This window comes from Oncorhynchus mykiss, chromosome 6, assembly GCF_013265735.2.
Source record: "Oncorhynchus mykiss isolate Arlee chromosome 6, USDA_OmykA_1.1, whole genome shotgun sequence".
In the NCBI taxonomy this organism is placed as follows: domain Eukaryota; kingdom Metazoa; phylum Chordata; class Actinopteri; order Salmoniformes; family Salmonidae; genus Oncorhynchus; species Oncorhynchus mykiss.
The window spans coordinates 81,742,334-81,757,275 of NC_048570.1; the positions used below are offsets into that span (position 1 = coordinate 81,742,334).

The 14,942-nt window shown below is 46.3% G+C and overlaps 1 protein-coding gene across 7 annotated transcripts in view; it reads right to left on the reverse strand.

The window, feature by feature from the left end:
* Nucleotides 1–203: 203 nt before the first annotated feature.
* LOC110506834 (microtubule-associated protein 1B) overlaps nucleotides 204–14,942 on the reverse strand; it is a 64,224-nt gene continuing 49,485 nt past the window's right edge. For 2 of the 7 annotated variants that reach the window (XM_036981084.1, XM_036981086.1), the window contains 3 exons: nucleotides 7,046–14,876; nucleotides 6,546–6,772; nucleotides 204–4,985 (listed from right to left, as the gene is read on the reverse strand). In XM_036981084.1, coding sequence (XP_036836979.1) covers nucleotides 4,830–4,985; nucleotides 6,546–6,772; nucleotides 7,046–14,876 — 8,214 coding nt within the window. In that variant the 3' untranslated portion in view covers nucleotides 204–4,829. The remainder of the gene's footprint in view (nucleotides 4,986–6,545; nucleotides 6,773–7,045; nucleotides 14,877–14,942) is intronic. The other 5 variants (XR_005052252.1, XR_005052251.1, XR_005052250.1 and 2 more) reach the window with 5 other exon arrangements.

Sequence of the window (14,942 nt, forward strand, 5' to 3'; positions counted from 1 at the left end):
AGGAGCAGATTTCTGGACGTGGTGGAATAGATTCAGGGCATAATGTACTGAAAAGGGTATGGTAGGATGTGAGTACAGTGGAGGTAAACCTAGGCATTGAATTCAACATTTGTATTTATTATGGATCCTCATTAGCTACTGCCAAGGTATCCTGGCACTCATTTCAGAAGTTACCTGAAATCAGACACAGTTGAGGCTTTTTGTATTCTTCAATACATGTTTTATTGATGATCACCACACTTTCCCCCTTTGACAATAAATCTGCTGAAGTTCTATGTTCCTAAAGATAGATAGAGAAGTATATTGCACTTAAAACAAAAGATTTAAGAACAGTCATGAAGCTTGCAAAAAGAAAGAGGAAAGCGATCCCAACGCCTTCCTTCCAGCACAGCCAGTGGAGGCAAGACGACGACCTTGCACCAGCCTTCCCCATACCATCCACAGTTAGCTTTTTAAATATGCATCTTTTAAAATAGCCTTTCTATTTTATTCATTTTTAAACTATTACCTACAGGATTAGAACCAATAAGGTAGCATGCACAGACAAGCAGAGTTTATTGGAATGATGGACAATCTTCATGAGGATTTTCTACATCAGGATTCTGAGGAGTTTTGGAGAATTCAACTGAATTATTATTTTTGCACAATACATTGTTACTGTTTTTGTTCTTAGTTTTTTTTATTTGGAAAAATTCACTGTGTGAACCATTATAAATACCCTAGATATAAAATGTATTGATATAGTGATCCGAGTCACTATCTGGCAGTCAGTTTTGTGTGTTGTGGTTTGTGTATGTCTATGAATACAATGTTAATTCTAGTCTTCAGAATGACGCTGACATGAGTTAACAGTTGATGTCTCTGTTAAGACAACCTTGAAGTCAAAGACCACAGGAAAACTGGTTAAATTACAGCACAAGAAGATTGAGCATCTTCTCATATAGTTGCTGAGATATAAAGGGATACTGTTGTTCTGAATCCCATTCTCTACATGAAAGCCAATTGCAAGCACTGGAAAATGATCCAATCTTTGTTATACAGAATGTTCTCTCAGCTAAACAATATAGCAGGCATGTTAGTTTCCCTTTGACTGTTAGTAAGACAGTTAGTTACCTGTACGGTCAAAAATCAGTCTCTTAAAATGTAGAACTTGTCCAGTTTTCTTTAATCAATCGCTGACTAATTAATTCCCCTCGTTTCTCAGGGCAACCATTAGAAATAGACAGACTTCAGACAAGAGTAAGGAAATAAAATAACAGACATTCTGCCCTAAAAATAAGTTTGATATGCACTGTATTCACACACAATAGAGGAGACAGTCTGACTTTGACTGACAACCCTTTTGAGTTGATGGAGCAGAAATATATACAACTACTAACTAGTATGTCACCAAGGCAACCAAGATATCAATGTCCTCCACGGAGAACGTAAAGGTTAATCTGCTTCTTCACATTCGGATCAGCTGGATCACTCAGAACTAGCCTGGTTAACAGACAGAGCAGTTCTGTCTCAGAACTAACCTGGTTAAACCTCTCAGTATTGTTATCGCAGCCTGGTTAACAGACAGAGCAGTTCTGTCTCAGAACTAGCCTGGTTAACAGACAGAGCAGTTCTGTCTCAGAACTAGCCTGGTTAACAGACAGAGCAGTTCTGTCTCAGAACTAGCCTGGTTAACAGACAGAGCAGTTCTGTCTCAGAACTAACCTGGTTAAACCTCTCAGTATTGTTATCGCAGCCTGGTTAACAGACAGAGCAGTTCTGTCTCAGAACTACTCTCTCTGATAATCTACATGGTCCGGTACATTTGAGCATCGGCAACGAGAAGAAAAAGACATTGCTGGATTCAAAGCATGTTTACTGAAAGCATTTGACAATTCATTCTATTTTCTTTGTCTCTATGATATTACTTACGGGTGTGTGCCATATGTGTCTCAGAAAAACTGGAATACATTGCTGAATATTCTGATTGGCCTCAAAGATTGCGCAATGGTACAATTTGTCTAGACCCTCGAACAAGGCATGTTATAATTTGTTCTTTGTAAGCCTCAACTCAATGTCATGATGCAATAAAATGGAATTAAAACATGTCTCTTTGTCTCGTTTTCTAACAGTTAGTTTCTAACAATCTACTTAGTTAGTCCCAATTCACAGTAAAACTAAAGGATACAATTAAACTGTGCACACAAATGAAAACCCATCTTAAATAACACTGAAAATTACATTCTAGACACACTGACTATAATCACATAAAATCAAAAGCAAATTGTACATTTTGTCTTTAAAAACATTCCAAGGCATTGAGTCAAGGTGAATGTGGTAGAGCAAAAACCTTTTGGCCTCTGGTCCCAAAGTTAACGATTCTAAAACAGCCCTAGAGCAGAACACCTATTTCCCTTTCCATGGGCATCATAAGGATGAAGAAAATAATACGACTCAATAGGAAATAACACGTCTGTCTGTGAGTTCACATTTCCAACAAAGCTCTCTCTTTTTCTGATTTAAAAATGACTGCTTTTGTGTTAAAGAACATAAACACAATTGGTAGAAATCCCAAATTAGAGTATTTTCATATGATGAGGCCTAAAAGTTCTTAGAATAAGGGTTTGATCACAGTTGGTTCTTGTTAAGTTGTTTGATCATTTGTGCTTCATGTTCACTATCGCCGACAGAGAATATCAGACCCTGTGATCACTGACTGGTAAACGAACCATGTTAGTTTGCTAAGTAGGATGTGCAAATCATATTTTTGGACCTTTGCTTTTAGTTTAGTGATCATACTACAACACTGACCTGCCCACCTAGCCACTACTTTACCATGGCAACCCATCCTCCATGTCTGCACCAAACATGCCATGATGAGAACATTCTAATCTGCATCTTGAAGCTTTCAGTGCCAACATGGCGTTCGTTCAAATTCTGAGACTGAAACGGTGTTTGCCGAACACTGAATATCTATGGCTTTGCCACAAGGGCCATTTCAAGCATCTGAGTCTTCCTTGAACATACGACAGGACAGAAAGGCACATGTGGGTGACAGTCAAACCTCTATCATCTATGGAACCGCCCCACAATGTTCATCAACGTTTCATCAACGTGGTCTTAATACACGGCGCAAACACCTCACAGACAAGTCTTCAGACACTCAATCAAACTATTACCCTGTACAGGTGATGGGCCATGAGCTCACAACCACATGGTCCTATTGCTGTAGTCATAACCAGGTTAGGTATGACTGCTCCAAATGGCACCCTATTCCCTATACAGTACACTACCGTAAGGCTCTGGTCAAAAGAAGTACACTACATAGGGAATAGGGTGCCGTTTGGGACGATACCATGATGGTCATAGCTGGAGTACATACCACTAGTCTACACTATCTTCACCTTACACAAATCCCAAATCACACCCATGTCTCTTAAAGGGTCAATACTAAATGTGAGAATAATCATATGATCTGTGATACCTTCCCAAAGTGTGGACCTACTCCAGTTCCCAGACAGTGTCGCTCTGTAGCTCTGCAGTTAAATAGCGGAGGGTTGTTGTCTTTACGTTGCGTAACATCTTTTAACCTGACAGCCTCCTTTCTATCAATGAGTTCATGAACACAAACAAGCTGCTTAAGCTATTTGTCATTTAGAAAGCCACACTATTCAAAGCCAATGTGTAATGCTTACAGTATGTTATACATGCGTATAAATGCTATGACGAGGAAGTAGTACATTGAATGTAGCAACATTGCAACCTGACATACAGTCATTAAAATGTTGCAATGAGAGTATTCTCCTTTCCTTTCACACAATAGCATACGTTGGCTTGGTCCAAGATATGTTTGTGGATGCAAGCTTGGAAAATAAATGCAAGGGAAATCTACTGTGCATGTTGTATATTGTACAATATACACCAGCCCTGTTCAACAGATCCGGATGTGTTCTGGCTGGGAACATTCTCAAAAGACTTCACTTTACAACCAGACAACACTGATAGTTATGATTTACTGTACGCAGTATGGCGCTTGAGAAATCCATTCAAAGTGAATTTCACCTTGCAGAAATTACATGAAAACTGAATGGCACACACAAAACCTTTGAGTATGACTCGATTTGTTTTTTCCACCCTATTCTACTACAAACATAATTATTCGACATCTAAAAGACTCTTAGAGACAATCTACTTAGAATATCATCTATGTCAATGTGTCAATATTAGGCACAAAGTTCAATGAGTGGCACGTGGATGAGAAAAGTACCATTGGCATTAGCATGGTGTATTCAGTTCTACAAAACATATAAACACTAAAGTACAAAATGTGTTTTGATGTTGTAACTTCTTTAAACAAAGATTAAGTCTGTTGTTGATGACTCTAACATTATAATAGGGCATACTTGTGCATGAGTTATGCCTATTAGAAGAAAATCTGTCTTACCTTGAAGGAAACAGTAACCATTGCCTGGACATTTTGCCTGGATTTCTACCGTATGCACAACCATACTTGTTTCCTTGAATAAACCTTATAATTATAGTAGAGGAGCGTTAAAGTCTGAAGAGCACCTTTATAATACAAACAATGACACTAACCATAATCAAATGTGTGGTTGTTGAATATCTCTGTGTCTAAAATGACACCCTACTCCACATACAGTCCAGTGCACTACTTTAGACCAGAGATGGTAGCTGTAAGACCAATAGGGTGTAATTTGAGATGTACTGTTATGATTTACCGTAAGAAATAAATCCCTAGAAAAGGCAGATCCAAAATATTTAAACAGACAGACTGAACCAGGGGAGCTGTGTGTTGTCCCATTACAGAGGGGAAGAGAGGGGGGTGGGGCTTAAAATTCGATCTTGCAGGCGGGGAAAGACTCATCCTGCATGACCACGGTGCTGCTGGAGGCCAGGACCATGATGTTTAGCTCCTGTTGCCGTTCATGGGTTTGCTGGTACCACTCCCGAGTCACATCTGTGTCATGGGTGGGAATCAACGTCACCTGCAAGAGAGAGAGTGAGAGGCAGAGAGATTGAGGTAATGGATAGAGGTAGGAGGAAGAAAGGAGGAAAATCAGAGGAGAAGAAGATGGGGAGAGCATTAGAGAGAGAAGGGAGAGATGAAAAGGAGTAGGGGGAAAGATGGGAGATGGTGATTTAATCAGGTGTTAAAGCAGACAAAAAAATCCCATGACTGAAACTGAAGTCCATCTCAGATGGATTGTCTGGGGCCAAGTTCATTTCCCCTTTCATGAAAAAAGTCATGACCATCGTGCTTTTATGGAAAGAGGATCATTTTGAACATGTATTAAACTACGAGTTTGATCAATTCTAGTCCCCTTGATCTGCAGGCCCATAAAAGGTCCTGTCCCTTGGTCTATATTACCAGATGTGCTATTAACAATAAGCTTTATCACCTGTGGCCCACCTGATGCAGCATAGTGTCTACACATACATAGGCTGAAGTATGGGGTTTATCATCTGTATTTACCCCATTGGACACAACATCCTGATTGATATTATTATTATTTATAATTATTGTTAATAATTATTCATTATTATTAAATCGGAAAAATCTGTTTTATTTCTTGGTTTCTATTGCAAAGTATGTCATTGTCCCTTTAAGAGCTCTGTTGCACAGCTGTGCCTAAACCATAAGAGCTCTGTTGCACAGCTGTGCCTAAACCATAAGAGCTCTGTTGCACAGCTGTGCCTAAACCATAAGAGCTCTGTTGCACAGCTGTGGCTAAACCATAAGAGCTCTGTTGCACAGCTGTGCCTAAACCATAAGAGCTCTGTTGCACAGCTGTGCCTAAACCATAAGAGCTCTGTTGCACAGCTGTGCCTAAACCATAAGAGCTCTGTTGCACAGCTGTGGCTAAACCATAAGAGCTCTGTTGCACAGCTGTGCCTAAACCATAAGAGCTCTGTTGCACAGCTGTGCCTAAACCATAAGAGCTCTGTTGCACAGCTGTGCCTAAAACATGCTTGAAACTCAGGTTGTAACTGCATTTTTTAAATGATGCCACACTGGCAATTGTGGGAGTAGGGAAATAAATGTGGCAGCAATGGAAAGCTGGGATTCCCCTCTCTTTAAACAAAAGCCCAAACTGCTTTCTGAAGTGTTTTCCCCACGCTTGCATTAACAATGGTTGTGCATTGACTGCTTGTCAGAATACGTTTCCCTCCCTATGGCTCTCGCAACTTAAATGCTCATCGAGAGGAATATTTCTCCCGCATAGAACACACAACAACAAGCCGTCCAGGTAAATAGGTAAACTATTCTACTATGGGGTTGTCTGATTGTTTTAACAACACCATTACATGGCAGAAATAGTAGCACTGGTTCCATCCTGAGTAATAAATTAGAGGCTTTGAATTCATTTGCAAGGAGCAACAGTAGGCTACACTCCGCTGTTTGAGTTGAGCGCCACAGGTAGTCAGGTGTGCTAGTTAGTTAGTTCATTAAGATGCATAGGGAGTGAATGTCATGCACAGGTGATGTATTGATCCATCAACTGAATGATTGAGCTCCATCTAATTCTATGGTAGTGATTTGTTACCTGTAGGTTGGATCCCCACTGGGCTTTGCCCTCCAGTAGAGCATCCAGGACCACTCGGCTGGGCTCGTCATTGCCCACATCGTTCCCGCTCACCACGTAGTATGCAGAACGGACGCGTTTGAAGAACTCCTGGTCCACGTTCTTAGAACTGCAGTGGTTGGGGATGTAGGCCAAGTCTACGTAGATAGGAGGGCCTTGGGGAACCACGGAACTGGACCTCTGAGAGCCTAGGGGGAAGGAAAGATGTTTCCATGCAATTTGATGCTTTCCACAAGATCGCTGGTTTAAACTCTGCTCCAACAGCTTATTTCCTCTCTCTCCCCTCCTTTCCTCAATCACTTTCCACAGCCTAGCAGCCTTGACTTAGCCTGGTCCCAGATCTGTTTGTGCTATGTTGTGCAATGTGTAATGCACTGTGCTGTATACTACTAGTCATTTTATGAATAACATAATAATACAATTGTTGAATAAATATACTGTATAATGGGAACCATTGTTACCTGAGGTGCTCTTAACTCCGTTGGCCACCCTGCCGGCGTTGTAGCTGGACCTGGATAGGTCATCGTCTCTGGAGCCCTGTCCGTCTGACAGATGGGACATCCTCAAGCTCTTCTCTGTCTCCTTCTTCTTCAGCGAGGCGCTGCGAGGGGATGGCAACTGCTTCACTGGCATGGGGGACCGCTTGCGGCGAGCCGGAGATGCCGACTTGGGTTTCCCTGTCTTCCGCACGCCTTTCATCTTGGGGTCCTTCTTGAGGGGCGACTCTGAGGTTGCCCGGTTCTGGTCATTGGCCAGAGCGTCGGGGTCCACCATGCAGACGTCGGGGTGAGGGGGGTTGGGGAAGGGGTCCATGAGGGGGGCGGGAGGGGGGTCCCGGGGGCTAATCCTGGAGGAGGAGGAGGAAGAGGAGTGATGGTGGCCCCCTCCCATCGTGGAGAACTTATCCACAGGCAGGTACTCAGTGTCCTCGTCCGAGTCCATGTTGCTGTTGCCTGTGATGAAGGGGCACTCCTTTGTCCCTGGGGGAACGTCTGAATCTGACTGCGACGGTATAGACTCGCTGTCGGAGGTTGGGGGGGTGTCTTCTCTGGCTAACCCCAGCCCAGCCGTCCCGGCGTGGGGGACCGAGCCGCCCTGGAAGTGGGGGTGGTGGGGCTGTTTGTTGGCTCTCTTCTTGACTGACAGGTCATGTTCGTCCCCTTCCTGCGATTGGTCGCTCCTGCGTCCCCGCTCCTCGTCTTCCTCATCGCTGGACTGCTGTTGCATACTGGGATTGATGAAGGAGGGCGAGAGGTCTCCCTTGCGGTGCCTGTGTTCCGAGGAGGAGTAGCCAGGGGAGGCTTTGGAGGAGAACGTGGAGGAGGAGGCGCCCATTTCAGGAGGGAGTTCCAGGTCGCTCTCATCATCATCATCTCTTCCTCCTGCTTCTCCTCGGCACGACGCCTCCGTGTAGAAGGGGGAGCCGAAGGTGTGATCAGTGGAGGAGAGGGAGAGCGGGCGGGCGGGGCACTCAGGTTCCATTTCGCATTCCTCCTCAAACTCGTCCTCGTGGCGGTAATGAGGCGGGGAGTCGCCAGGAACCATGTCCATCTGGGGCTTCTGCATGTTCCACTCATAGGAGCCCCTCACCTTTTTCTCCTCAGCTGTACCCAGACCTGGGCTCACGCAGCTGGCTGCCGGCCCTGCACTGATGGGGGAGCTCATGCTGCTGACCTCCATGGGACCATTGACTGTGTCTGGCTTGGTGGGTAGCAGAGAGGAGGGTATGTACGAGGTGAGCACATCAGGGAGACCAGCGCCATCTATCTTACCTGAGGTGGTGATGCTGCTGCCGTGTTTTTCGGAGAAGGACAGGCCCATCTCACGCATGTAACCTTCCTCGTCATCCTCTTCCTCAGTACTGTCAGAGTTTTCAAAGTAATGTTTGCCTGTTGAGTCAGGCCGTGGGGACGAGGTGACACCAAACAAACCCATGGCGATGGCATCCTTCTCCTTGGGTGACTGGGAGAAAGGCCCATAACCCCCTGCAGCCTGCAGCTTGGACTCGTCCGCCCATTCCGGTTTATAGAAGCAGTCCGACTGGGGGCTTTTGTTCACAACACTTCCTTCCATCGAGGCAACATGCTCCTTTTTGTCTTCCGAGGAGGAAGCGGAGGAGTGTGAGTGGAAAGGTTTGATCTCCTCAAAGGGGCTGTGAGGAGAGAAGTGGGCCAGCCTGGAGGTGGATTCTGCGGTGGTGGTGGTGGCCATCGTCATCTGCTTCTCCGAAACCTCCAGGTACTCGTTCTTAACCATCCCGCAGGAACTGGAAAAGGGGGAGGAGTCCATGGCCGGGGAGTGTTCCTCTTTAAAGGAGGAGTGTTCATCTTTAAAGGAAGCGTGTTTGTCTTTAAAGGAGGCGTGTTCATCTTTAAAGGAGGCGTGTTCATCTTTAAAGGAGCCGTGTTCATCTTTAAAGGAGGTGTGTTCATCTTTAAAGGAGGCGTGTTCATCTTTAAAGGAGCCGTGTTCATCTTTAAAGGAGATGTGTTCATCTTTAAAGGAGGCGTGTTCATCTTTAAAGGAGGCGTGTTCATCTTTAAAGGAGGCGTGTTCATCTTTAAAGGAGCCGTGTTCATCTTTAAAGGAGATGTGTTCATCTTTAAAGGAGGCATGTTCATCTTTAAAGGAGCCGTGTTCATCTTTAAAGGAGGAGTACTCGAAGCCGGCACTGTCTGTATCGTGTTTGAAGATGTGGTCGGAGGCGTTGGCTGGGGTCTCCAGCTCCTCGCCAAACTGCCGGCTGGTGGAGAGTGACGGACCGGACGTAGAGGAGGAGTAGCTGTAGGAAGAGGAGGACGAATATGCCGTGGCAGAGGTGGTGGTGTAGTGGAAGCCTGATGAGACTCCTACTGTGTCTCCTGTTTTCTTACCACCGTCAGCTCTCTCACTGTGGAAATAGTCATCTTTTCCCTCTTTGTCCTTCATCTGGCTGGACTGAAATGTGTCTTTCTCCCCACCGTAAGAATAATCAAACCCAGAGGAGTACCCAGAGAACGCTGTGGCGCCCATGTCACCTTTGCAGGTGGTGGAAGAAGGTGGCGTAGTCGGCTTCGCCTGGCTGTTGTAACCGTAGCCTGCCATGGAAACCATAAACTCTGGCTCATTCGAGCTCATGCCGTCTGGTGAAATCGGCTTTGCCTGGCTGTGTGTGTCACGCTCTTTGTTGTACTCCTCATCATCGTCATCATCGTCATCATCATCCATGTCGGCACCCTCATCCTCAGACTTCTCTCCAAGTTTGGCTGGGGATTTAGTTGTTATCACCTCATCAGGGAGTTTGGAGTCTGTGAAATCTGTCTCTTTTGAGCTCATTCCGTCTGGTGAAGTCGGCTTCGCCTGGCTGTTGTAACCATAGCCGGCCATGGAAACCATAAACTCTGGCTCTTTCGAGCTCAAGCGGTCTGGTGAAGTCGGCTTTGCCTGACTACTGTAACCATCTGCACATTTCTTTAGTACATCCCTCTCTTTGTTGTACTCCTCCTCATCATCGTCATCATCATCCTCATCATCATCCATGTCGGCACCCTCGTCCTCAAACGTCTCTCCAAGTTTGGCTGGGGATTTAGTTGTTATCCCCTCATCAGGGAGTTTGGAGTCTGTGAAATCTGTCTCTTTTGAGCTCACACAGTCTGGTGAAGTCGGTTTTGCCTGACTGTTGTAACCATAGCCGGCCATGGAAACCATAAACTCTGGCTCTTCTGTGCTCATGCTGTCTGGTGAAGTCGGCTTTGTCTGACTGTTGTAACCGTAGCCAGCCATCGAAACCATAAACTGGGGCTGTTTTGAGCTCACACCATCGATGAATGGACTTTTGACTTCCTTTTCCGATTTCTCTTTGGCACCTTTCTCCATGTCTGAGTCAATAGCATCCTCCTCTTCATCGTCCTCATCCTCTTCTTCATCATCTTCTTCATCATAATCATCGTAGTCTTCCTCATCCCTGGCTGTTAGCTTCCTCATGTCTATCTCCAGTTCCACCTCTTTGTCATGGTAGCTCATTGAAGAGGGTTTGGCTGCAGCACTACCTGTTACAGAGGTGTAATCACTGTGAACTTTATAAGGGGAGGAGTCTCTCTCTGATGATAAGGATGTGGTTGAAGCCTCTGGTCTATCAGCCATTGATGGGAATCTGCTCTCTCTGCTGTATCCACGTGGCTCACTTATCTTCTCTATTGATTCAGAGCCATGGAGCCATGGAAAGGGGGAAGAGGAAGAGGAGGAGGAAGATACATCTTTTCCATGAGAGCTAGTGAAACCCTCCTTGTCTGAGGGGAAAGCGGAGTCCTTTTTCTGTGTGTCCATCTCCTTCATACTGTCCTTCCCCATTTTTTCTGACTGGTCCTTCTGATAACTGGTTTTGTTGTCATAGATATCACTGTAAGAGAAAGTCTTGCCGTGTACATATGGGGTGTCCTGTCTTATTTCTTCTTCTGAGCGTTTCTCTCTACCCTCTCGCTCCGGGAAGTCATACAGATTGAACTGGACACTTTTCTCTGGCTCTTTCAAAGTTATATGGTTCTTTTTTCTGGATATTGCTGCATCCTTTTTGTCATCTTCAGAGTCCAATTTACTTTGCTCTACTGATAAAGCTCTAGACCCTGTTCCACTTGGTTGAACAACATCATCTTCATCATCTTCCTCCACCTCGTCTTGCTCGTCGGAGTGCATGATCTGGGGTTTGGTTGTTTGCTCCATGTAACCAGAGAACTGTGTCTCGTCTGTCAACCCCGGTTTATTCTGCAGATACTTGGACTTGATGTCATCCTCTGCTAGTCCTTTGTCCCTCTCAGACAGCTTCTCTTCTTGAGGTGATTCATCGTCCAAGAACCTACCCTCCTTCTGTTCCAAATACTTAGCTTTAACACAGGGTTTGAGATCCCTTTTCTCATAATAGTCATCATCATCATCATCCTCATCTGATTCTTCAAAGGGGGTCTTGTCACCAGAAAGCCCCATTTTATGGAGCTCAGTTTCAGTGTTGTCCATTTTGTTGTTTTTCTTCTCCTCTGTGGGGGAGTAGCCACTGCTGATGGGGACCGACTGGGTGGGTGAGGCCAGCTTCCCGGTGCTGTCGCCTGGGCTAAGACATCTCTCTTCACCTTCAAACATGGTACTAGGCTTAAACCCGCTGGAGAAAGAGGGAGGAGAGGGAGGTGCAAAGGCAGTGGAGGGGGATTTATCCTTGTCCTGGAGCAACATGGCTGCCGTCGCCTGCTCGTAGCCCTCTTGGAGTTTCCCCAAGGGGATATCAACGTTGGGAGTCTGATCCTCGTCTTCATCCTCCTCTTCGTCATACTCCTCATGGACGGGTTTGGTCTTCCTCCCAGCCTCCATCTCAGTAACAAAAGGCTGGTACTCCTTTGAAGGAGGAGAACTAAAGTTCTTGTCCTCCTCCAGGGAGGAGGTGGGAGAGATGGTTCCAGCCGAGTGGAGGTATTCCTTCCCGTGGGTGGCCTCGGTGCGGTAGGGGATGCTATTGACCGTGTCCAGGTGAAGAGAGCTCCTCCCTGTCTCTGTCTCTGTCTGCGGGGCGGTCACAGATGCGATGGACTGGTCGTCCGCCATGGAAGTGGCGAACGAGGACAGTTTATCGTACTCTGTGATGGACGTGGCTGAGGAGATGTGCTCTTCCTCGGCGAGCGGAGCTGTGATGATGCTTGGATAGGCTGCCAACACTGGGTCATGTCTTCCCACAAAGCCTTTGGCTTTGAAGTCTGAGGCGTCAGACGTAGCCGAGGCTCTCATCTCCCTAACACCATACACAGAGTCAAAGGATCCTGGAACGTCGGGAACGGTGATGTCGCAGGAAGCAACGTCGTAGCGGAGGTGTGGGATCCTGTCCTCGGGTTCTTCATGGATCTCCTCATCGGAGATGGTCTGCTCCGTTTCGGAATAAGCGGGAATAGTCTCATCTTGGATGAAGGACACTTGCTCAGAGGCAGCGGTAGTGGTTTGTCCAGAGGCGACTGCGGTTGAAAACGATTTAAAGTCGGTTGACTTGGTGTCCCATTCTTTTTTATCTTTTTCTGAGTTGTATTTATCCTCATAATCCTCAATTCCCTCCAGATCTGCTTTTTCGATAACGTCACCCTCCTCTTCTGAGCTGACACTCTTCTTCGAATTCATGTCTCCCTTAGTAGAGTAGTCGTCGTCGTCTTTCTCCATTTCATCCTCATATTTCCTATCCATGCCAGCATTTATTTTAATGTCCTGCCATTTTCCGACATCTGCACCTTTCTTTAGTACATCACTCTCTTTATTGTACTCTTCCCCATCATCATCACCATCATCCATGTCAGCACCCTCATCCTCAAACTTCTCTCCAAGATTGGCTGGGGATTTAGTTGTTATTCCCTCATCAGGGAGTTTGGAGTCTGTGAAAGCTGGACTTCCAGACATGACATCATTCTGAATGGGTTCACTCCCTAGCTTCGAGAGCTCATCTCGTTTTAAAGATACGAAGTCCTTGGTGAGGTCTTCTGGAGAGGATACAACGGACCCGTCTGCCAAAGCAGCAGCGGATTTTGGGGGGGCTTTCTTTGGGACAGACTTTTTCTCAGCTGTTTTCTCTTTGACCGGTTTGGCTGTTATGTTTTTGTCAGTCTTGTCCGTCTTGGGTTTGGCCTGTGTCTTGTTTGCCTTATGGAGGGTTTTCCTGACTTCTGGGGTAAAGGGTTTCAGGTCTGGTTTGGTGATCTTCCTCAGCTCTGGCTTACTCAGATCCTTCTTTTTCTCCTCCTTCACTGCTTTTGTTTCTTTTTTCTCCTCTTTTTTAGCAGTATCATCTTTCTTCACTTCGCGTTTGTTGTCCTCTTTCTTTACTTTACTGATCTCTTTCTTCTCTTTGTCCTTTTTCTCCTCCATCTTAGATGGTCGTTCCTTGGAGTGTTTCCTCAGTGTTTTCTCCTTGGACAGCTTCTTTCTCTCCAGTTTGGCTGCTTCGGGTACTGCCTCACTGTTTTGTTGTTGTTTGGTGGCTTTGGTGGATTTGGTAGCTTTGGCGCTCTCACTCTTCACCTTCTTTTCCTTCTTCTCCTCTTTCTTTTCAATTTTGTTCTCTTTAGCCGAGTCATTCTTGGACTCCTCTTCCTGCCCTTTAGCTTCCTTCTTGCTGGCTTTTGAGGCCAACTGTGTTTTGGTGGAAGATTTCAGGCTCTCCTTGCTTTCTGTTCTTGATCTCATCTTTGTTTGTTTTATGATTGGAGGCGGGGCCCCAGAGGATATGTCTTTCTGAGTGGCTACTGGGTAGCGCAGGAAGTCCAGGTGCTTCAGCTTTTCAAGCCCCTCCAAGATTTTGTTCTGCGGTGCATTTCCAGGGAACAGCACCCTGACTATCTTCTCTGTTGGACTATGCGGGATCCATACGATAAGAGCTGTTACTGAGGTCAAGTAAGGGACGGATATTTCTCCTTCTTTGCCATTGGACATCACAATCCCAGTCTTGGCCTTACTGTTCCCAGCCCACTTCTGCATAAGGAACTGCATCTCCTTGCTTTCCTTCACAGGGTTCAGAATGTACATGTCTAGCTTGCCAACGCCCAGCTTGTGGAAAAGCGTGATGGGCTCAATGGTGTTGCTAACGACCCTGTAAAGAGGTTCTGACTTGATGCCAAGCTTGTTGAGATACTGCAGTGTGAGGGATGCCTCCTCGATGCTCCGTTTGACCTTTAGCGTGGACTCAGGCATTCGTAGCTTCTCGGGGACGTTGAAGAACACCACACCGAGCTCGGGCGAGATCAGGTTCTTCATCCAGTCACCGTATGTGTTGGAGCCGCCAGATCCCTGGGACTGCTCCTCCTCCTGCTCAGCGATCTTCCTCTGGAGCAGCCCGTTGATGCCTGGGAGGTTGTCCGCCCCAATGTGGGTCAGCAGGACTGAGTCTATCCTGTCCAAGTGCCTGACCAGCTTCCAGAAACAGGACCTGCGTTCGGACCCTCCATCCACCAGGATGTTGAATCCGTTCACGGCGAACAGGGCAGAGTCACCCCTCCCTCCGGGGAAGATGTAGCAGCAGGGCTTGGATAGCTTCAGGAAACCACCCGAGGTGGGCGGTTCCAGGTTGTCAAAGGGTGACGGGACGTCCACCGTCTCCGAGACGTACTCTGTGAACTCCGCGACTCCCTCCATGTCAGGAAGCGTGGGCTCAGGGTTTAGGCGGTATTCCAGAAGGTTCTGGAGGTGCTGCTGCTCCTGGCTGTGGCCCAGTGAGCTCCAGCCCCCGTCTCCCAGGCACGATACTGTTAGCCTGGGCCGCTGGTCCGATGCTGAGTTGGACAGGACCTCAGTCACCTGGAGGTCGGACCACAACACAACATAAACATACTGTTAGACATAGCTTATGTAAAGAAACATATT